The sequence below is a fragment of the Cardiocondyla obscurior genome, linkage group LG14 (genome assembly GCF_019399895.1).
Source record: "Cardiocondyla obscurior isolate alpha-2009 linkage group LG14, Cobs3.1, whole genome shotgun sequence".
In the NCBI taxonomy this organism is placed as follows: domain Eukaryota; kingdom Metazoa; phylum Arthropoda; class Insecta; order Hymenoptera; family Formicidae; genus Cardiocondyla; species Cardiocondyla obscurior.
In genome coordinates this window covers 3,515,098-3,532,423 of record NC_091877.1, presented here as the reverse complement: position 1 = coordinate 3,532,423, position 17,326 = coordinate 3,515,098, and the positions used below count along the sequence as shown (strand labels likewise).

Below are 17,326 nucleotides of genomic sequence, written 5' to 3'. Positions count from 1 at the left end.
TGTCTCTCTCAGGGTACAAGCGTCAACGACATATGTAAAGATAATTTTTACAAGCACGTAAATGCTGATGCAGCGTCAGTCATTAATTCGGAATGCGCCTGTATCTGATTGCACATCGACGGAGAGCGTCTTACTCGATCTTACTTACGTATAAAGATACGGAATAAATAAAAAAGTTCTGTATAGCTATCCAGGTCCAATTATAAAAGCAGTTTTGGTTTCGCTACGCTAATAATTACCGTCGCAGTTAATGAAGAAATAATCAGTTGTAGCATGGATTCAAGTGAAAGTAGTTAAAAGAGGAAAACGAGAGAAGTCGAGGTAAGAACTGCGAAACGTAATTATTCACGATTGATCTTGTTAGATCAAGCGAAAATAATTTTATTCAAAGGATTGTATCTAAATAAATTTTTCCAATTATATTAAAAAAAAAAAAAAAAAAAAATTAATTAAAAATAAAAATAAATACGATTCGTGTTGAATTTCAAGAACTTGTCAAAGTAAGGTGTACAAAGAGCTATAAATATCTTTATTCCTTACAGTGGATGCCTTATTTCAGTATCTAAAATGCACTTATATCTAAAATATAAAACAAATATCTTTAATGTAAAAAGATCCCGCGTTAATGCGCGTAGGAAGAAAGATTTACATGTATATAAGAATATGCGTATATTGTCCAGTCTTAATGAAGAGTTTACCTATAATTATATAGAAACATCGTTGATCGAGTATTCGACGAAAACCGATCATCTTTTACGTGATTACACGTTTACGACGAATGCGCGACGGTGTCCGCACTCTCGTTATTATTTATAAAAATATATTATACAATGTTAATTCAATGATGGAAAATTTGATTGCAGGACTATAGCCAGTTTCTCAGTTTCTCGACGAGAGGAAACAATTCGACGGTCGCGTACCGAAAAAAAAAAAGAAAAAAAAAGAGTCGTTTAACCGAACTTGTTAAAAGAAAAACAAGAGGCCCTATTGTCGGCTTGAGATTAAGGCCCGTGGAAAGGGACGTGGCTTTCAGAGTACGTTATCAGTGAACCAGCGTTACGTAAAACTCTAACGTTAATCTCGGTAAAAATTCGCAACGTTTTCAGGGAGTTTTTTTTTTCTTTTCTTTTTTTTTTCTTTTTTTCTTTTCGCATCTTATCGTTGTCAATTCGAATGGCAATCTCTGATCCTGTACAAACAGAGTAGGACGCATCTACTTAAGCTTAACAGGCTCGCGAGTCGCTTAATAAGATATTACACGATTATGCACAGTTAGATGGACAATCGGGGATTAAGGTAAAAGCGGATGGTAGTATACTGGCTTGCGACTTTTCTCCATGATGTAGAAAGCCTTGGGCTTGCCGTTTCCGGGGAAGTTCTTGTGGATGCTGGTGGAGCCCGTCTTGCCGGACATCGGCGCGTAATACGACATGGCGGCTTTCTTCCTGTGCTTCTTCATCTTCGGCACGGTGTTTCTCGTGCCGTGAAGTTCGTTCGTCAGATGAACTCTATGTATATTCATATCGTCCAGTCTGTACGTCTTGTCGCCGACGTCGGTCTTCTTCGTCGCCTTGAACTTGTCGCCGTCGACGTCGCCGCTCGGATAGCTGAGCCTCTTGTCGTTATTCCTGACGTGTTTCATCACCGGGAACTTCTGATGCGAGTGGAGCTTGTTGTCGGCGGCTTGGTACTCGTAATTCTTCCCGGCTGTGTCGAACGGGTAAAGTTTGTCCAGGGCGGTTTTTACGGGCGACGTTTGCTGCTGCTTCTTCACGTCTTGGAGCTTTTTTCTGGCCTGGTCGATCCTGAGCTGGCTCAGCTCAAGTCGCTTCTTCTCCGTCATTTTCTTTACGACCGGCAAATTCCAATGATAAATCTTGGCGGGTTTGCCGTTCCCTTGGAATCCCATCGGAAAACTCGGGCCGGTCTTGGTCACCTTCTCGTCGCTTACGGTTTTGTGAGGCTTCGTGATGGTGTAATACGGAGGACTCGCCGGAAGTTTCACGATGTACACGTGGCTGTCGCGGTGCCCGTGACGGCGACTGTAGGCCTGATGTATGCGCGTTTGCGAGCCGAGCCCCGGTGGTTCCGGCCCGGCCAGTCGCTTCTTATGGTGACCATCGGGTATCTGAAGGGGTGTCAGCCCGAGTCGGTTCAGGACTGCCGCGTTGCTGGTACGAACCGTCTCGAAACTCTCGTCGGTGGCGGCGGTGACGTGGCTGCTGATAACCATCAGTAGGACGCCACCTAGAAGGAACAGTCTGAAAGAAGAGAAAAATCACGCACCACCGTTCACAAGCGGGCACGCCGCTAATGAGAATGGATTCGAGTGACGGCCAGCGTAACGAATCGAGCCCAAAAACCGCTGATTAAGTGCAAATGGGAGAATAATCGTTGACACGAGAATTATTAGCTACGTGCAATTGATTCGAAAGAACTGTATAAACGAGATTCCAACGACATCCGCAAGTAAGAGTCCCCCGAGGATCTCGATGAAGAAGAAGAGGATTAAGGGGAGAGAGGGAGGACGATTCATCATGAGTCACGATTGCCGCGTCACGCAGGACCAACGGAAGAAATCACCCGACCGCAGAGCGTTAGCGCCAGGAATTCGACGGTAAGGGTCTGACCTCGCTTCACCTCACCTCACCTCGCGGTCGTCCGGCCGCTCGTAATAAACTCTGTTACCCGCGGAAGGAACTTTTTTTTATAACGAGAACGAAATCTCGGACCGAGACAGCGACGACTCGCGCCGCCAAGACGTTTAGATATTTTACGAGGTGAAAACCTGACAATGCAAAAAAGCATCACGACGACGAGCGCGCGTCAATTTGCCCCGCTGTTAAGAACCGCGCGTCGCCGGTGAACCACCCGTCCCACTTAATTGCTTGTTACAAGGATAAAGTGCGTTAATTATTCCGCGTCTTTCCTCGCGATAACTGCGTTATGTACACCCGTGAAGAAACCGTTTCAACAGCTCATCGTTGTACGAGTTACTTTCGCAGTTTATTGAATAATAAAAAAAAAAAAAAAAATTAAAAAAAAAATATTTAAAAAATAAAAAAAAAATAAAGGGAAACCGCTTCGCGATAAATGTAGACGTAGAAAACTGGTCCGGAAATGAAATAGCACACGGGCAAGCGAGTTTATAAAATTGCGAGCAAATATTCCACGATTCGAAAAAATGTAATGAAATATTCAGTGACTCGAGCGACTGTATTTGGTGAGCAATGTTCGGTCTTGGAAGTTGGAACGTCCGTCATGGAATAGCCATAAATTAATATGCCAGCCGGACGACTCCCTCGTTGTGAAATTATTCCTCCATCCAGCGAGGTACTTGACGTGGTCATTCACAACGACATGACGCTCGTGCTGCGTCTAAAGGAGTGACTGGAAGAGAAAAGGTGAAATACGACGGGAGGAGGAAAAAGGCGGAGAAGGAAGAGAAAGAAGATTGCCTCGCTTGTGCGAGAGGTGATCGAATGTTTCTCTCCTTTTCTTTTTTTTTTTTTTTTCTCTCTCTATTACTCGGCAATTAGAGACAATTAATAAGAGACGTTTTACATCGCGCGCGTGTAAACGGCACGCCGACGGGAATTAATTATTCCCAACGGTTGTAAAAGTAATCTGAAATTTTCATTAAAGCATAAGCGAACAAGTATTTACAAGTATGAAATATTCAGTAAATTTTAGCGCGCGGTCATTGTACCAAACCTGACGCATTAAAAGCGAGTTGTCGTTGAGGAATTTTATGAATAATTAAATATGCAAACCTGCGCGTCTCGACGTGAAGATATACCGATCGAGATATGTAACCGGCGTAAATGAGTACCCCCGGCACTCGTTCGATTTTACTCATCAAAATGTATAACAACACTTCAACCTATATCAATTTCAAGCTCAACGTAACGTAATTATATCTCAGATTATCAATCGCCTCGACGACGCCGGTATAACGTACCTAATAGCGGTTACGTGTAATTGATACAAGACGGGACCAGGGAGGTAATAGGGAACGTATTAAATAAATGTCTCCCGTACTTTCAAGGGACCTCCGTTTATCCTTCCGCGTTTAATAGAAACGACAGTTCGGAGGGAAACAATGACGCCGCGCGTATGCGGGAAAGCGTAGCGCGTCTCTCGCTCGCAGCGGAAAGAACGCGGAAGAGAGGAGATCCGGGTGCTCGAAGTGGAGATTAGCCCGACGAAGGGAGAGGAGCTCGGGAGTGTGAAGAAGAAGAATAAGAGGAGCGGAAAGTGACTGCGGAGCACGTGCACGCGCGCAGGTATGCGTGAGAAAAGCTCACAGTTGGAAATCCAACGGACGGAGATCCTCGCGGGCCGGAATGACGGATGAAAAGGGATACCATCGCCGGCGTCTCGCAATGATCGGAGATTAATCTTCATCCGTTCGTGCCGGAGGAGCCGCGTGCGCGCGGACACCGCCGCCGCTCCGTTTTACCTCGCGATCCCAACGATCAATGGACCGAGCGGTTCGATTACCTCTCGCGAGCCACTCGCCGCGCTAACTATCGCTAATTCAACGCCTGGTCCCCCGCGTCTCGTCGGGCACCGCTCGTACGATCGCACGCGGAGTACTTTCAATATTTATCGAGAAGAGAAACGGTCCCCGAGGTGTGAAAAGCGTCGCAACGAGCCGCTTCCGCCGATCGCACCGTTTGTGGATCCATTATATTTCGCGTCTTCTCGCTATGTAAATGTTACAACTGCGGGCCAGGTTGTTTCTTGGGGCACGTAAACGTTACACGTGTCACATCCCCCCGTACTCGTGTAAATGAGATAATGTCTTTCGTAGGAAACGTCGTTAGATTAATATAAACCGATCCTTATCTCTGGGCGTAAGATAAATCTTCCGCTTGTGCCCCGTGGACCGCGGGTACACGAGGTGGCACGTGTCAAATGGCGCGTCGAGAAATTTCAATTCATCGGGGCGAACGGGACGTGTTTAATCATTAGCTCTGACACTGCGATTACAGTTTGTAAAATCGCGAGCCGCATTCCGGATTTTCAGAGCGATTCTCGGGGGTAATCTACGTTGGCTTTAGGAAGTAAGAAACGGCCGAGATATATTACCCGTAAATTTTCAATGCATGGAATATCAATGCTCGGATGGGTTCTCGGTACGACTGCATTTATCATTTTAACGCGATGCAATTAAGTCCCATTCTATCTGAAATAGATCTCGCCGTCCCGCACGCCGGAACTGACGAAATCTATTCGCTTTTCACGCAGAGCCGAGACAAAGAAAGTAAATTGAAGGAGTTTCTGGACTTTAATTTCACGCGATGGTGCCTTTACGATTACGCCTCACCCTATCCCGCAATTTACAACGTGCCATGTACAATTACAAAAGTCGATATACATATACAACATATATTACTAAAAAAAAAAAAAAAATGTATCGTTTCGCAATTAAATTTTTGGCAAATGTAAATATAGAAACGTTCTCGTGTTTCATCCGTGAATACCGTTACTTCGTGCTTTCGACAATTTATCCGATCGTGACGTAACACGAGAGGATTCCAATTATCAAACCCCCCGAGCTAAATTGTTCGTGTTTCGGTTAACAAAAAAAACATTTTTGATCTTTCGGATAAACATAGCGTGTAATACTCTTGAAAATTGCGACCGCACGCAAGCTCAATTATCTTCATTATCAACATATTGGTACACGCTGCAAATGATTCTTCAATCTTCTTATCTCGCTTTAATTATAATTTTTTCCTTCTTACAAATGCTTGGAGAATTTAATCCCTCGCGGCTGATTATTTCCGCAAATGTCGAAGCTTGTCACGCGACCAGCCAATTTGGCAAAAATCACGTCGTTAAATATTTGTCGAATTATTATTTTATGCCGCGGAAGCAAAGTCGAATTTTACAAAGGCATTTGAAAAGTCGTGTTAAAAATTTGAAAGTGTAATCGTCTCGGCAAGCGTGTAGTTTTGTAAATGTAAACGATGCTTCTCCGCGATATTAAAATTCAATGGTGGATATTTTCGGTTCGTGGCGACCCTATAAGTACCTACTTGCCCAACAATGGCACGTTCGAAATTCAAATGCTCTCGCAACCGGCAGTTGAACATTGTCTTTCCCAGTATCTGCTGAAATGGTATTTAAAATGTAAGCAGCAAACCGGTTGATAACCGGTTCGGTCGCTCCAACGAATTTGGAAGAGTTTCCATGGGTTTTCTATATAAATTCTCACGCAAAATAGCCTCACTTAAAAGATAAACGTTTCCCCTTTTTTTTTTTTTTAAAAGACAAATTCGTCAGTGTCACTTACAATGTGAGATAACACCTTATATCGTAAATTATCGCGAAATTAATTTATTCTTTGATTTAAGTCGACATTCGTAAACGCTCACGTAATATTTCCTCGCGACTTCACCGCCCCGATGGATTTAACTGCACACAAGAAAGAAAAAGTATAAGAAAAAAAAAAAAAACAAACGTAAAGAGAATAAAAAATAAATAGAAAAAAAATCAATAGATCGAAGGAATGAATTTGCGGCAGCCAGTGGTGGCCGCTGCAACATCGTCGATTCCGCGGTGTGTCAACCTTATATAGCCCCGACATTCCCTTACGGCTCATTAAATTCACCAGGCATTGCCAAGGAACGACATCGGTAGAGCAGACAGACGTGAAGAGGAAAAACGAGAAAAAAAAGAATAAGAAAAGATAAAAAAAAAAAAAAAAAAGGTTTAGAACGAAAGCCGCGGAAAAAGGTGGACGGCCACACATGCCCGAACGGCGGGTATGCCCTTAAGTTTCAGGCGATCTTGAACGGAGGCAGCGCGGAAGTAACGAGCGACATACTTCTTATCGTTTGCACCGAAGATAACGACGGGCGCGGGGGGAACGTCCAGGTAGACATATTAGCGTGAATGACTCTCGTTAGGAAGAGAGCCGTAATAACTTAACTTTTCCATATAATCAGAGGTCCGCTTTGATCCTCGCAATCAACACGCGCGCCACGCTTAATCATCCTGAAATTAGTCTAATCATTAAAGTCGCGCCGCGAACATTATTAATTGGTCCGAGATATCAGCCTCGCCGCGCTGCCGTTTTACCTCTCGATTGGCGATACAGGCTGTTCGCGAGGCAATTGCGATCGACGTAGCCGGCGAAAAAAATTCCGATCGCACATTCACGACACGACGTTCAACGTAATTAAACGCCGGGGGATGGAAGGAAAGGAATATCCAGGTTTGGGTATGTACGAAGTAAATCTTATTAGTCCCCCGACGAGAGGGTGGGTCGGTGGAAAGTGATTAATCAAGTAGAAAAACGAGGAGATCCTGCTCAACGTAAAGTAACGCAAGCCGCAGACTTAGTCTCTGTCCTGGCTATTGTTTCGGTCACGTAGTCCCGCCGCCGTCTAAGCGGAACAAACTCGAGAGTACCTCGAGTACATAATCTCGCGCATTGATCCTTTGTCTCTTGGAGGATCGAGGAAACCGAGTTCCCTCGAATTGGCGCGCGGGCACGCCGACTTGGAAGTCGGGACTTCGCCAAAGCGAATCTCTGGCTGGGTATTCTCCGCCGCCAGACGCGCTAATTGGCGCAGTTACATGCGCCGCGTAGACGGCACATTTCTCTAATTAACTAATTGGATTATTACGCGAAAACCATAAACATTACGTTACAATCTGTCGCGAGAGTACGATTATTTCGTTAACGTTTCGCTGCGCGCGCTAATTTGTTAGGTACTGCCGCATTAACTGACTGTACGTTCGTCTAAAAAAAGAAAAAGGAAAAAAAAAAAAATAATGAAGAATCCAAATTATTTGTCATCAAGTGAGGACGGTCAAACTCGTTCTAAACGAACGCGAACTGTCTGGAGATTGGAACTCTAGATAATGGTATAATTGGCTACGGAGACTAAGATCTGAATCTAAGCCTCGGGACTTTTTGCTACGTTGTTGAGTTAAGAATTTTGTTAAGATGATAAGTTTGAAAGATTGCAAAGTTTAGTGAATCATTTCCTCGCGACTTCTCGCAAATATAGGTGAACGTTTTATATTTTAATTCAATGTGATTATAAAATCCAAAGTAATATGATTAATAGAGTTTCTTACGAAACTGAAATCTGCTCAAAAAGAGCCAATAAAAAAAGAAAAAAATTAAATAAAATAAATATATAATAGCCGTTAATGCTGTAATGCAACGTTGTAATACATACGCACATACAAGTAAATAATGCCTCGTTTATCTATTGGCGTTTTGTAGTCGTAATCTCTTTGTCGAGAATGGTCCATCGAAGAATGCAACGTTTTCACCTCGTTGTACACGTCGGGAACGTGACGAGCGTGAAGAACTGTTTTAACGGAGTTCCTTATACGTCGGCGCCGATCATACGAGGAAGTGTGAATGATCTCGAGAATCTCGTTCTCACGCGCACCATTTTCCATTCTACTCAAGCTTCCGTCTGTTCGCACGCAGGTGCGATCGCGTTCCTTTGATTGTGGCACGAAGAGACCTCTCGAAAAATCGCGGCGCTAAGGCGACGAGTTAAGAAATCGATACTGCACCGATTAATTAATAACTGGGCGATTAAAAAAAAAAATTTTTTTTTTTTCTTTTATAACAATCTTTGGCAGCTCTACGTTGTTTTTTATTTTACATTATTTCGTACGTTGCGATATGAAATATTCCTGCGCTCAGCTGCAGTAACTTTAGAAGAACGCGCGGAGAGAAAACGTTACGTTGTGTATTCGATTGAACCCCGCGTGATCATCCGCGGCTGTTAATCGATAATATCGAATGGCGAGAACACAATAGAAAGAAAGAGGAAGAAAGCAACGACGAAACGAGACCAGTCCCGGGCTAAGAGAGATCACGCCATAAAGAGACGGGGAATGTAAAGATGAAGAGCCCGAACTCGAAGTTAGCCAGCCACGTCCGAAAGATTCCGTTCAATATTTTTTTTTTTCTCCCTTTTCTTCTGCTTTCTTCTCGCCGTCTTCTCTATTTGTCCCAGGAATCTCTTTTGTCCTTTTCATCCTTTTTTATCTTCCTCCAACGTTCTCTTCTACCACCGAGACTTAACTTGCGCTCCGATCGAGCCGGCGCTCGGCACGAAAAAGGAGACGCAAAGGAAGGATTTGACCGGTGAGCTGTCTGTACGTCTCTGACTTGTCTCTAGTTAACTAAATTGCCCGTCTAGATCTTCAGACGCGTCGAAGCGATCAATTCGAGTAATTAACACGTTACCCAACTGCAAAATTATACATTTATTTTGCTTGATTTTTCTTTTAATTAAAAACAAAAAAAAAAAGACAAAAATAATTTAAAAAAAAACTAAGTATGCAACTAAATTGTAAGACTTGTAGATCACGCGAACGTTTCTCCCGTTTGCTTTTAGCAATATTTAATAATTGAAATGAGCAAACGGAGAGTAGGAATATACGCGCAAACACTTGCGTTATTAGATAATCCGACCGCGTATAATCTAATTACGCAGTCGGAAATCTTGTACAATGCCTAAAGGCCCAGACTCGGATCGTTAATTTCGCGCTAAGCCTAACCCTGTCATTACGTATCGTTCGGCAATAAACTTTGATTATACGCTTCGCATTGAGGAGGGAACGCCGCGAGGGAAACTCGAAAAGGATAAAAGAAAAGAAAAGACGCGAGACGCCGTTATCACCGATAATTGGAGACGTATACGACATATATGCCTCTTCAGAGATTCGTTCCTGATCGTCGCGGGGGTTTTCGGTATACCATCCAAGTTGAAAGATTAAAGATTCACGAACACGAAACGTCGACCTTCTCTTTCTCTCTCAATCGCAAAGGATTTTTATACCGGCTTCATAACGGCCACGTCATCGACACGCACGCACAGGTAAGATAAAACGATCGAGGAGAATCGGCCATTCTGTAATTCATCGATAGAAGGAAGTTTAACAGCCGATCGGTAATTTTGCAGGCTCGTCTAATGGTTTGCGGTCAATTGGGTTCTATTTAATATACGTAAAACATTAACAGGATTTTCAACAACAGCGATTTGTCGATCCGCGGACGGTTCAACAGTCTCCCAAGAGGTGTGCTTTGAGTATCTATCAAATGGCACTAATGGCCTCTAGTGCTGTGTCAAGCAGCGCGTGCGAGTCGAGTGCGTGCACACGCATAATACTTGAATACGCGGCGCGTGCTCGTATCGAACGGCCGTTCAGAAACAACCTATTGATGCTTATTAAATCAATGTCAGCGACCGGAGCTTAAATAACGTTGAATTACGGAGCTAGCTCCAATTTGTCTTTTCAAAACGGCGATTGGGGTCTCGATAACTATTTATCTGATAAATCTCATTAATTAATCGCGAGGCGGCTGAAAAAGAATTTTAACACTCCGACGGATGGGAAACATTCGCGAGATTAATTTTTTTAATTTCAAGTTCAACGAGTCACGTGTATAAAGAGTTTTTATTCTTAAATAAATTTTATTAATTAAATTAATGTAATAAAATTATTAAAATTAAGTAATAAAATAAAATTAATAAAATTAAATGAATAAAAAGATATTAAAAGTGACCTGATTGCAAGGCGAAGTATGCACGTCGTAAAAAAAAAAAAGAAACGCGTTCTCGTAATCGAATATCGACGTCGGAGGATCTTACGCGGAGATCTCGTAATCCCGAACAACCGCCGGAAAATATTCGTCTATTTGCAGTTCGAATGGGAAAATTTACTCGGTTGTTTCCCACATCGCCTCGCCTCGCCTCGCGATTGCTGAAATATTCATGAGCGAGCCGGCCGAACGAGCGTGTCCGACGCGAGCTCCGAACGAATCCGCAGACTCCGCTTCTTCCCTTTCCATCCATATCGACTCTTTGACCTCAGCACCATTCTGCATAACGGTGCATCGGCCTGGACGTTTGCCTATTATGTCACTACATTCGTATAAGGATGCTGAGCGCCGTAAGTTCGAACCTTAAACAGAAGTTCCCTGAATTTTTCCGAGGCGACAATCAATCTTCGCGGCTTGGGAACAGTACACGGGGGTTCGCAACCTTGATGAGATGGCATGTACCAACCACCTCGCGTCCCGTAAAATCCAGGCAGGCGAATGAGATATGTTGAATTAATGAAATTTCGCGTCCCTTTTTGAAGCATCGCGGGCGCGCTTCGCGACGGAAAGCCGGCGCGGAATGATAGATGCGATCTCAGGACGTAGAGCGCGAGAGCAGTCCTCGGAATCACGCACGCTCGCAAATTAGAACTGTTTCTAGAAGAAGAGGAAAAAAAAGGTACGAAAGACTGCCCGGTCGTCGTTTAGAATCGTCGCGATATCTCGTACGTGTAATAACATTATCGCCGCGGGACTTAATGCGCCTATCAATAAAACGTGGACGTACGTACACGCGTTAAACATTCGCAGACGTGGTTACGGCCGGCAATTAATTCCGTAATCTGTAGGAGTATCGTTTTTTTTCCTCCCCCTCTCCCGTTGAGCCTCGCGATGAGCGTCCGACGGTCCCGTATCACGCCTGTTATTTGCGATTTGTTCCATATGAAGAGAGACGTTTCTGCGTCCGCATCGTCGTGCTGTCCCTAATACTTTGCCGTTGCATCCGTGCAGCTCACTTCACCGCTGACTAATTGCTATTAATTGCCGGGCGAGATTTACGGAAGCGAGGCTCTGTCGTGCCAGGACGAGGGATAACGATCGCGTAGGCTCGCCGCTTCTGCATTTCAATTGAGCGAACGTCGATGTTGCGTGTTATTTTCTCAAATTGATCGTAGGCGGACGGGAGGGAAAGAAATGGAAGTGATTGCAGAAATGTTTGAAATCGAAAATGTGCGTGTTCGCATTTCTCGCGTGCCGATCGGCCCTCGCACCGTTAGACGCGCACTTACGATCTTATTTATGCGTTTACTTATGTATGTAAGTCGGTACACAGACGCGTGCATCCAGCCATGTAATATATATCGTGTATATTGCATGTCCTAATCGAAATGCCACCCCACGTTCTATTCGCTTCTCTTTCACTCGAGGGTTAGTTTAGTAATCTAACAAAATAGAGCTCCCGTCTGGAAGCGATCGCAAATCTCAAAGTGTTCTTTCATTCTTCCATTTCTTTCTCTGTTTTTGGCTTTACTCCTTTTTTTCTTTTTTTTTATTTTAATTAACTTTACTCCCTAGCAACTATTTTTAATATATATCTGTTTTTTTTTTTAATTAAAAAAAGATTATAAAAATTTGTTTAAGATTTAATATTTACACGCGTCGAGGAAATGAATATTTTTCCACGTAACCAGAGCCCAGCTTTAAACACGAAGGCGTATCAACGTTTATACAACTTCTATTTACATCGCAACATTATACTTTATATGTATATCTCGCTCGAAATTTACTTGCGTTCTTTAACGAAGGGATTCGTAATTAAGAGGACTCGCGGATGTAAATTACAGAGAAAAACTGGACGTCGCGCGAGGTTTTCGCATAATGACTCGCAGGGATGCTGTCGTTCTTGACATCCTCCGCGCGCGGAGACGAACGTAAAATCGCGCATTTAGCGCGTTCGCGGGAGGAGGTTTTCCCCGGGACCTTCGCGCCACCTTTCCTCCGCACCTTTTTTCTCCCCCTCGCGACGACGTCCCCAGCTTCTTCCACCCTCCGGTGATTAACACACGAGGAGCGGATGGTGCCCTTGCCGGCGATCGTCCGCGCGGAGAAAAATGACGCGAGCGGAGCGTGCAGCGGCGCGTGGACGACCCCTAAAGAAAAAAGGAAGAGAGGAAAACTGCACTTGCACCCTTTTCCCCTCGGTCGGCCAAATTACACGGGCTCTCGGAAACTCGTCGCGTCGATATAAAGCGCGGTTCTCGTCGGCCCGAAAATGGCACGGCATCACGCCACGCGAAATTTCACTCGCCGTTTTGCCGAGCGATATCTCTAGTCGGAACTTTTCTTTTTCTCTATTTTTTTTTTTTTTTATTTATTTAGAAGTAACAATGCGCGTCGCTCGAATCAATTTGTTCGCGGAACTTGACGCCGAAAACTTCGGGCAGTATTTCAGCTATAAATTTCCTTCCTCCGGCGCTTTTCGTTTCATCTCGCGTTATCTCAGCGGCGTCGTGTCCCGGGTTCGTTTTCTTACATCTTCTCTCGATTATCCATACCGTTATTCGCCACATTGAACACGATCACCGATCGTCCCGCGTTATCGATATTAAACCGCCGAACTATATACGTTCATTGAGCGTCACCGCGCTTTATTACGAAGGATCGCCGGACCGTGACCGGCTGATCGATGATGCGGTCGGTGATGCAATTGAAAGTATGATCGCTCGCCTCGATCTAGCGCGCGTAAAACGTGCGGCGCATAAAGAAGAAGAAGAAAAAAAAAAAAGCACGGAAGTCTAATGACGATTCACGCATCGCGTAATTCGAGAGCTTTAACAGCAAACGGCCGCGATCAATACTCTCTTGCGTTTTGTCCGATTCCATTCCGGAGTTAATATTGACCGAGTGCGACGTGGGCACCCGCGATTTCCATCGCTGGCGATATAAAATTAATAAAGACGAGCGCCAGTAAATATTTACGACCCTCCGCCGCTTTTTACAGTCGCGGGGAAAATTAAAAAGCGCGCGCCGCGTCGATTCTTAAATGCGTAATCGCGATGGTTGTGTTAAGGCGCGCAAAGTGTCGCGGTGTTGTAAAGGCCTCCTGAAAATAGCCATCTGTCTCGCCGCTCGAGGCCCGAAGAAAAAGAGTTCGCAGGGCGGAGCTTTGCGGGCGGAATAAAGATAAAAAGAAAAAAATAAAAAGGAGGAGAAAGGAAGAAAAAAATGATGAAACGAACGAGAATGAGCGGGACGGAAGCGGCACGAGGGGTCGAAGCGCGCGCGCGGCGACCGGCCGAAGAGGCGGAAAGTCAATATTGCGCGCGATGGGATACGTCGGCATTATTACCGTATTAAAATTTATCGGCTATCGGAGGTCCGGGCGAACTTACCTCGTCGCGCGCGCAAACATATCGTTTACGGGTTTTCCGATATCCCCGTGCGTCGCAACGAGATCGCAAGCCGGGGGCTGGACTTGGACGCGCAAACCGCGTCGAGAGGTTTTTTCCAGTTTTTAATTTTAATTTCTTTTTCTTTTTTCTGGACCGTGACGACGCGACAAGAATGAATTAAATTCAAGGCTGGAAGATTTGATTATATATTTATGCGGGATTTTCGATATTTTTTCACGGAAAGGGAGAAACTCGAACGGATCTTTGTAGCCTCGAATCGCTTAGCGAGGGATTTTCTTTGAAATTAAGTACATCTACTTTGGAATTAGCGAGTCTAATTAGTAAAGTTTTGCGAGCTTGGGTCTTTTTGTGCGAAAAGCGTGATAAATAAATACAATGAAATGTAGGTGCGACAGGAAGTGTACGTGACGTTTGCACTGATTGCACTTGGAACGTGCTTTGGAGAGGCATACACGCACGAGGAACGTCACTCTAGCTGCCAATATCAAACAGGACTTTGAATATTTCTAACCGAAATAAATCGTTACATATAAAAAAAAAGTAAAAATTTAAAAAATAATTAAAAATAATAATAATTCTAAGCTTGAACAATTGAGTTTCTTTCGTTATCGCTTTTCTAAATTACTCATCCATATTAATCATAAATATTTTAAGTACCCACGTGTATAGAAGGAAATAATTTGCGACCCGGGTTTCACCAAAGTTCGGCACCTGTCGCGTGAAAAGCGTCGACATTCGAGTAAATTAAGAGGACGTATTGACAAAATCGTCGGAAGGGTAACCAAGTTCAAGCAGAAGGATCACCTTACCTTAATTCTCTGCACATATTCTTCAACGAAAGTTCACAACGGTATACTGTTCTGATACGCAAGTAAATCGCGATTGTGTGTGTCAGATTTACAGAATGTTGAGAAGCTAAATCGATGCGAGCCCGACGTGAACGAAACGAGCGCGCAACGACGACTGGAGCTGGACTTCGCTGGACTGTCGCTAACACCAGACAAGAGAGACCTGCCAGAGGGATTGGAGTACGTAACCGGAATTGCACGAAGGACGTACCGGAGGCGACCGAAGTTTCATTTGAAAAGGATTGTCCTGAGTTCTCTACTTTGTTATTTTTATTCCGCTCAAACAAGCCGCAATAGATTTCATTTTTTTTATATATACATAAAGAAAAAAAGAAACGTTTGATATTACCCTAAAGATAATAAAGAAGACTGTAGACCCACTCGACTTTAGATTGAATCAACTTCCACCTAGAAATTCAATTCCTGAGGGAAGCCGAAGCTCCTCGGATTACCCACTCTGGTACAAGGAGCCTCTTAAGATATCGTTGGTGTTCTCAAATCCCATTGCTCAACTTAAAACGTGATTAACAAGCTTTAGTTACCCAAAAGTAACATATAAAAGAATAAAATTGTTTATAAACAATTGGAAATAAAATTTAGATATTTAAAATTATATAATAAATATATAAACTTATCAAAATTCAAATAATAAAGTTTAATAAGGTGTCATGTGCTTGACAACTTTTAAAATATATTTTTGCAGTATGTTTCTATTTTTCTTTAGTTAAAATTCATGAATATGTGTTGCGTTTTCGCAAACAATGAAAAGAAAAATGTAAATTAAGAACTAGAAAATGCGATCTCTTACTATCGTTATCTGTTACGTAAGAAAACGTGCAATAATCTATCCCTTTTTGGAAAAAAAAAAAAAAAGACAATAATTAATGCTGTAACGGCACATAGATTAAGTATTGTTCAAGTTTAAAATCGCGAGGCAGAATTTCATTTCGGTATTCATTCTGGCTCGCTAATTAAGAGCCATGGTCATTAGTTTGCATGGCGTTGTGCCGTAATTAAGCGTTGCCGGACTATTATGAAGCCCGCCAGAATAATTAATTCGATCTAGAAGAATTATAAAGGTATACACGCAAAAACATAAATAATCTATGTTCTAAGTGATGAACGACTCAAGATTTTCAATGTGCAATTACGGTCGTGTTTAACTTTTCAATTTTTTGATTCTTTCTACGCAAAATCTGCGTGTATAATAAAAATGAACACAAGTATTTATGTGTAAAAAAGCAAAATTATCGGCAATTTAAATTAAATGTTAAAAATAATACATATATATAAACAAAGTAAATTAATATAATAAAAAAGTGGACTTACATAGTTTGTTTTTCCGGAAAACGAAAACGATGTTATCAAAAGACTGGCGTGCGTATTGTTTTCGCTTCAATGAAAATCCAAGGGGAGAATACACGTTAGGGTGGTACTTATCGATTATTCCGTCCTCCGGCGTAAAGACGAATTTCATGTATCTTTAACGAAAGCGAACATCCAGCCGCCGAACGGGGATAATAAAATCACACGAAAGACGTGTTTGTTTCATTGAAAGTGAATCTTGTATAAGTAAACCGAGAAATATGCTCGGTCGCCTTCAACTTTAAATCACGATAAACTATCACGATTTAACTCACGAAATAAGGTTTTAATATTCAAGCTGCGTACTTAATCTTATCATTCAAAAAAAATACTCTCAAAAGAAATCAGAAATATTTAAATATTGATAAGCTATAATTTTCCACATATTGTCTGCCTAACACTATTCGTGCATGGAATCTCGGAGAATTTAAATGAGAGTACAAATTGTGCAATGCATGTATAAAGCAATTTGAAAAGGATTCAAAATGCCTAGAGTACAATTATAATGTTTCTTACATTAGATTTAAAAGTGCGAATGTAAAATCAATATTTACCTTTTTGTATTGTATTTTTTTTTCTTTCTTTCGAAACAAACAAGTGAACGAGTGATGCACTTTTGTACATATACACAGGTTTATTTTTTTTTTTCTTTTCTGTAAACTATACAATATGGTCCACGTGATTGAGAATCATTTAAATAAATTAATTAAGACTATAAAGACCATTGAATGATGGAACAATTTGTAGGAATATGTATGAATATAACGTATATATCTCTTATAAAGTTACATAAAAGTTCTGTAGATATTGCGTATGATGTGAGATAGTAATTGTAATTCGGTTTATAGTTCTGTTTGCGTACATAATAGTCAATTACTGTAGTCATTTGAATTTAAGCGACAATTATATATCCTGGAAGTCATGTGTCAACTTCAATATGAGTTACTGTTTTAATGGATCCTAAATATATTAACAGATGTCAATAAAACAGTATATAAAATATTGCAAAACTATTGCAATTTTCTTTAGTTGTAAATTTTTTTAATTTGAAAATTAATAATTCAAAAAATATGTTCTTATTCTAAAATAATGTGACATTACACATG

At 42.3% G+C, this 17,326-nt stretch overlaps 1 protein-coding gene across 1 annotated transcript; it reads right to left on the bottom strand.

The window, feature by feature from the left end:
• Positions 1 to 24: 24 nt before the first annotated feature.
• LOC139108083 (uncharacterized) lies at positions 25 to 15,125 on the bottom strand. Its single transcript, XM_070666096.1, has 2 exons — positions 14,817 to 15,125; positions 25 to 2,261 (listed from the first exon to the last, which is right to left on the bottom strand). Exons 1-2 carry the CDS (start codon positions 14,831 to 14,833, stop codon positions 1,292 to 1,294), a joined length of 987 nt encoding a protein of 328 aa, XP_070522197.1. The 5' UTR covers positions 14,834 to 15,125; the 3' UTR covers positions 25 to 1,291.
• Positions 15,126 to 17,326: the final 2,201 nt, after the last annotated feature.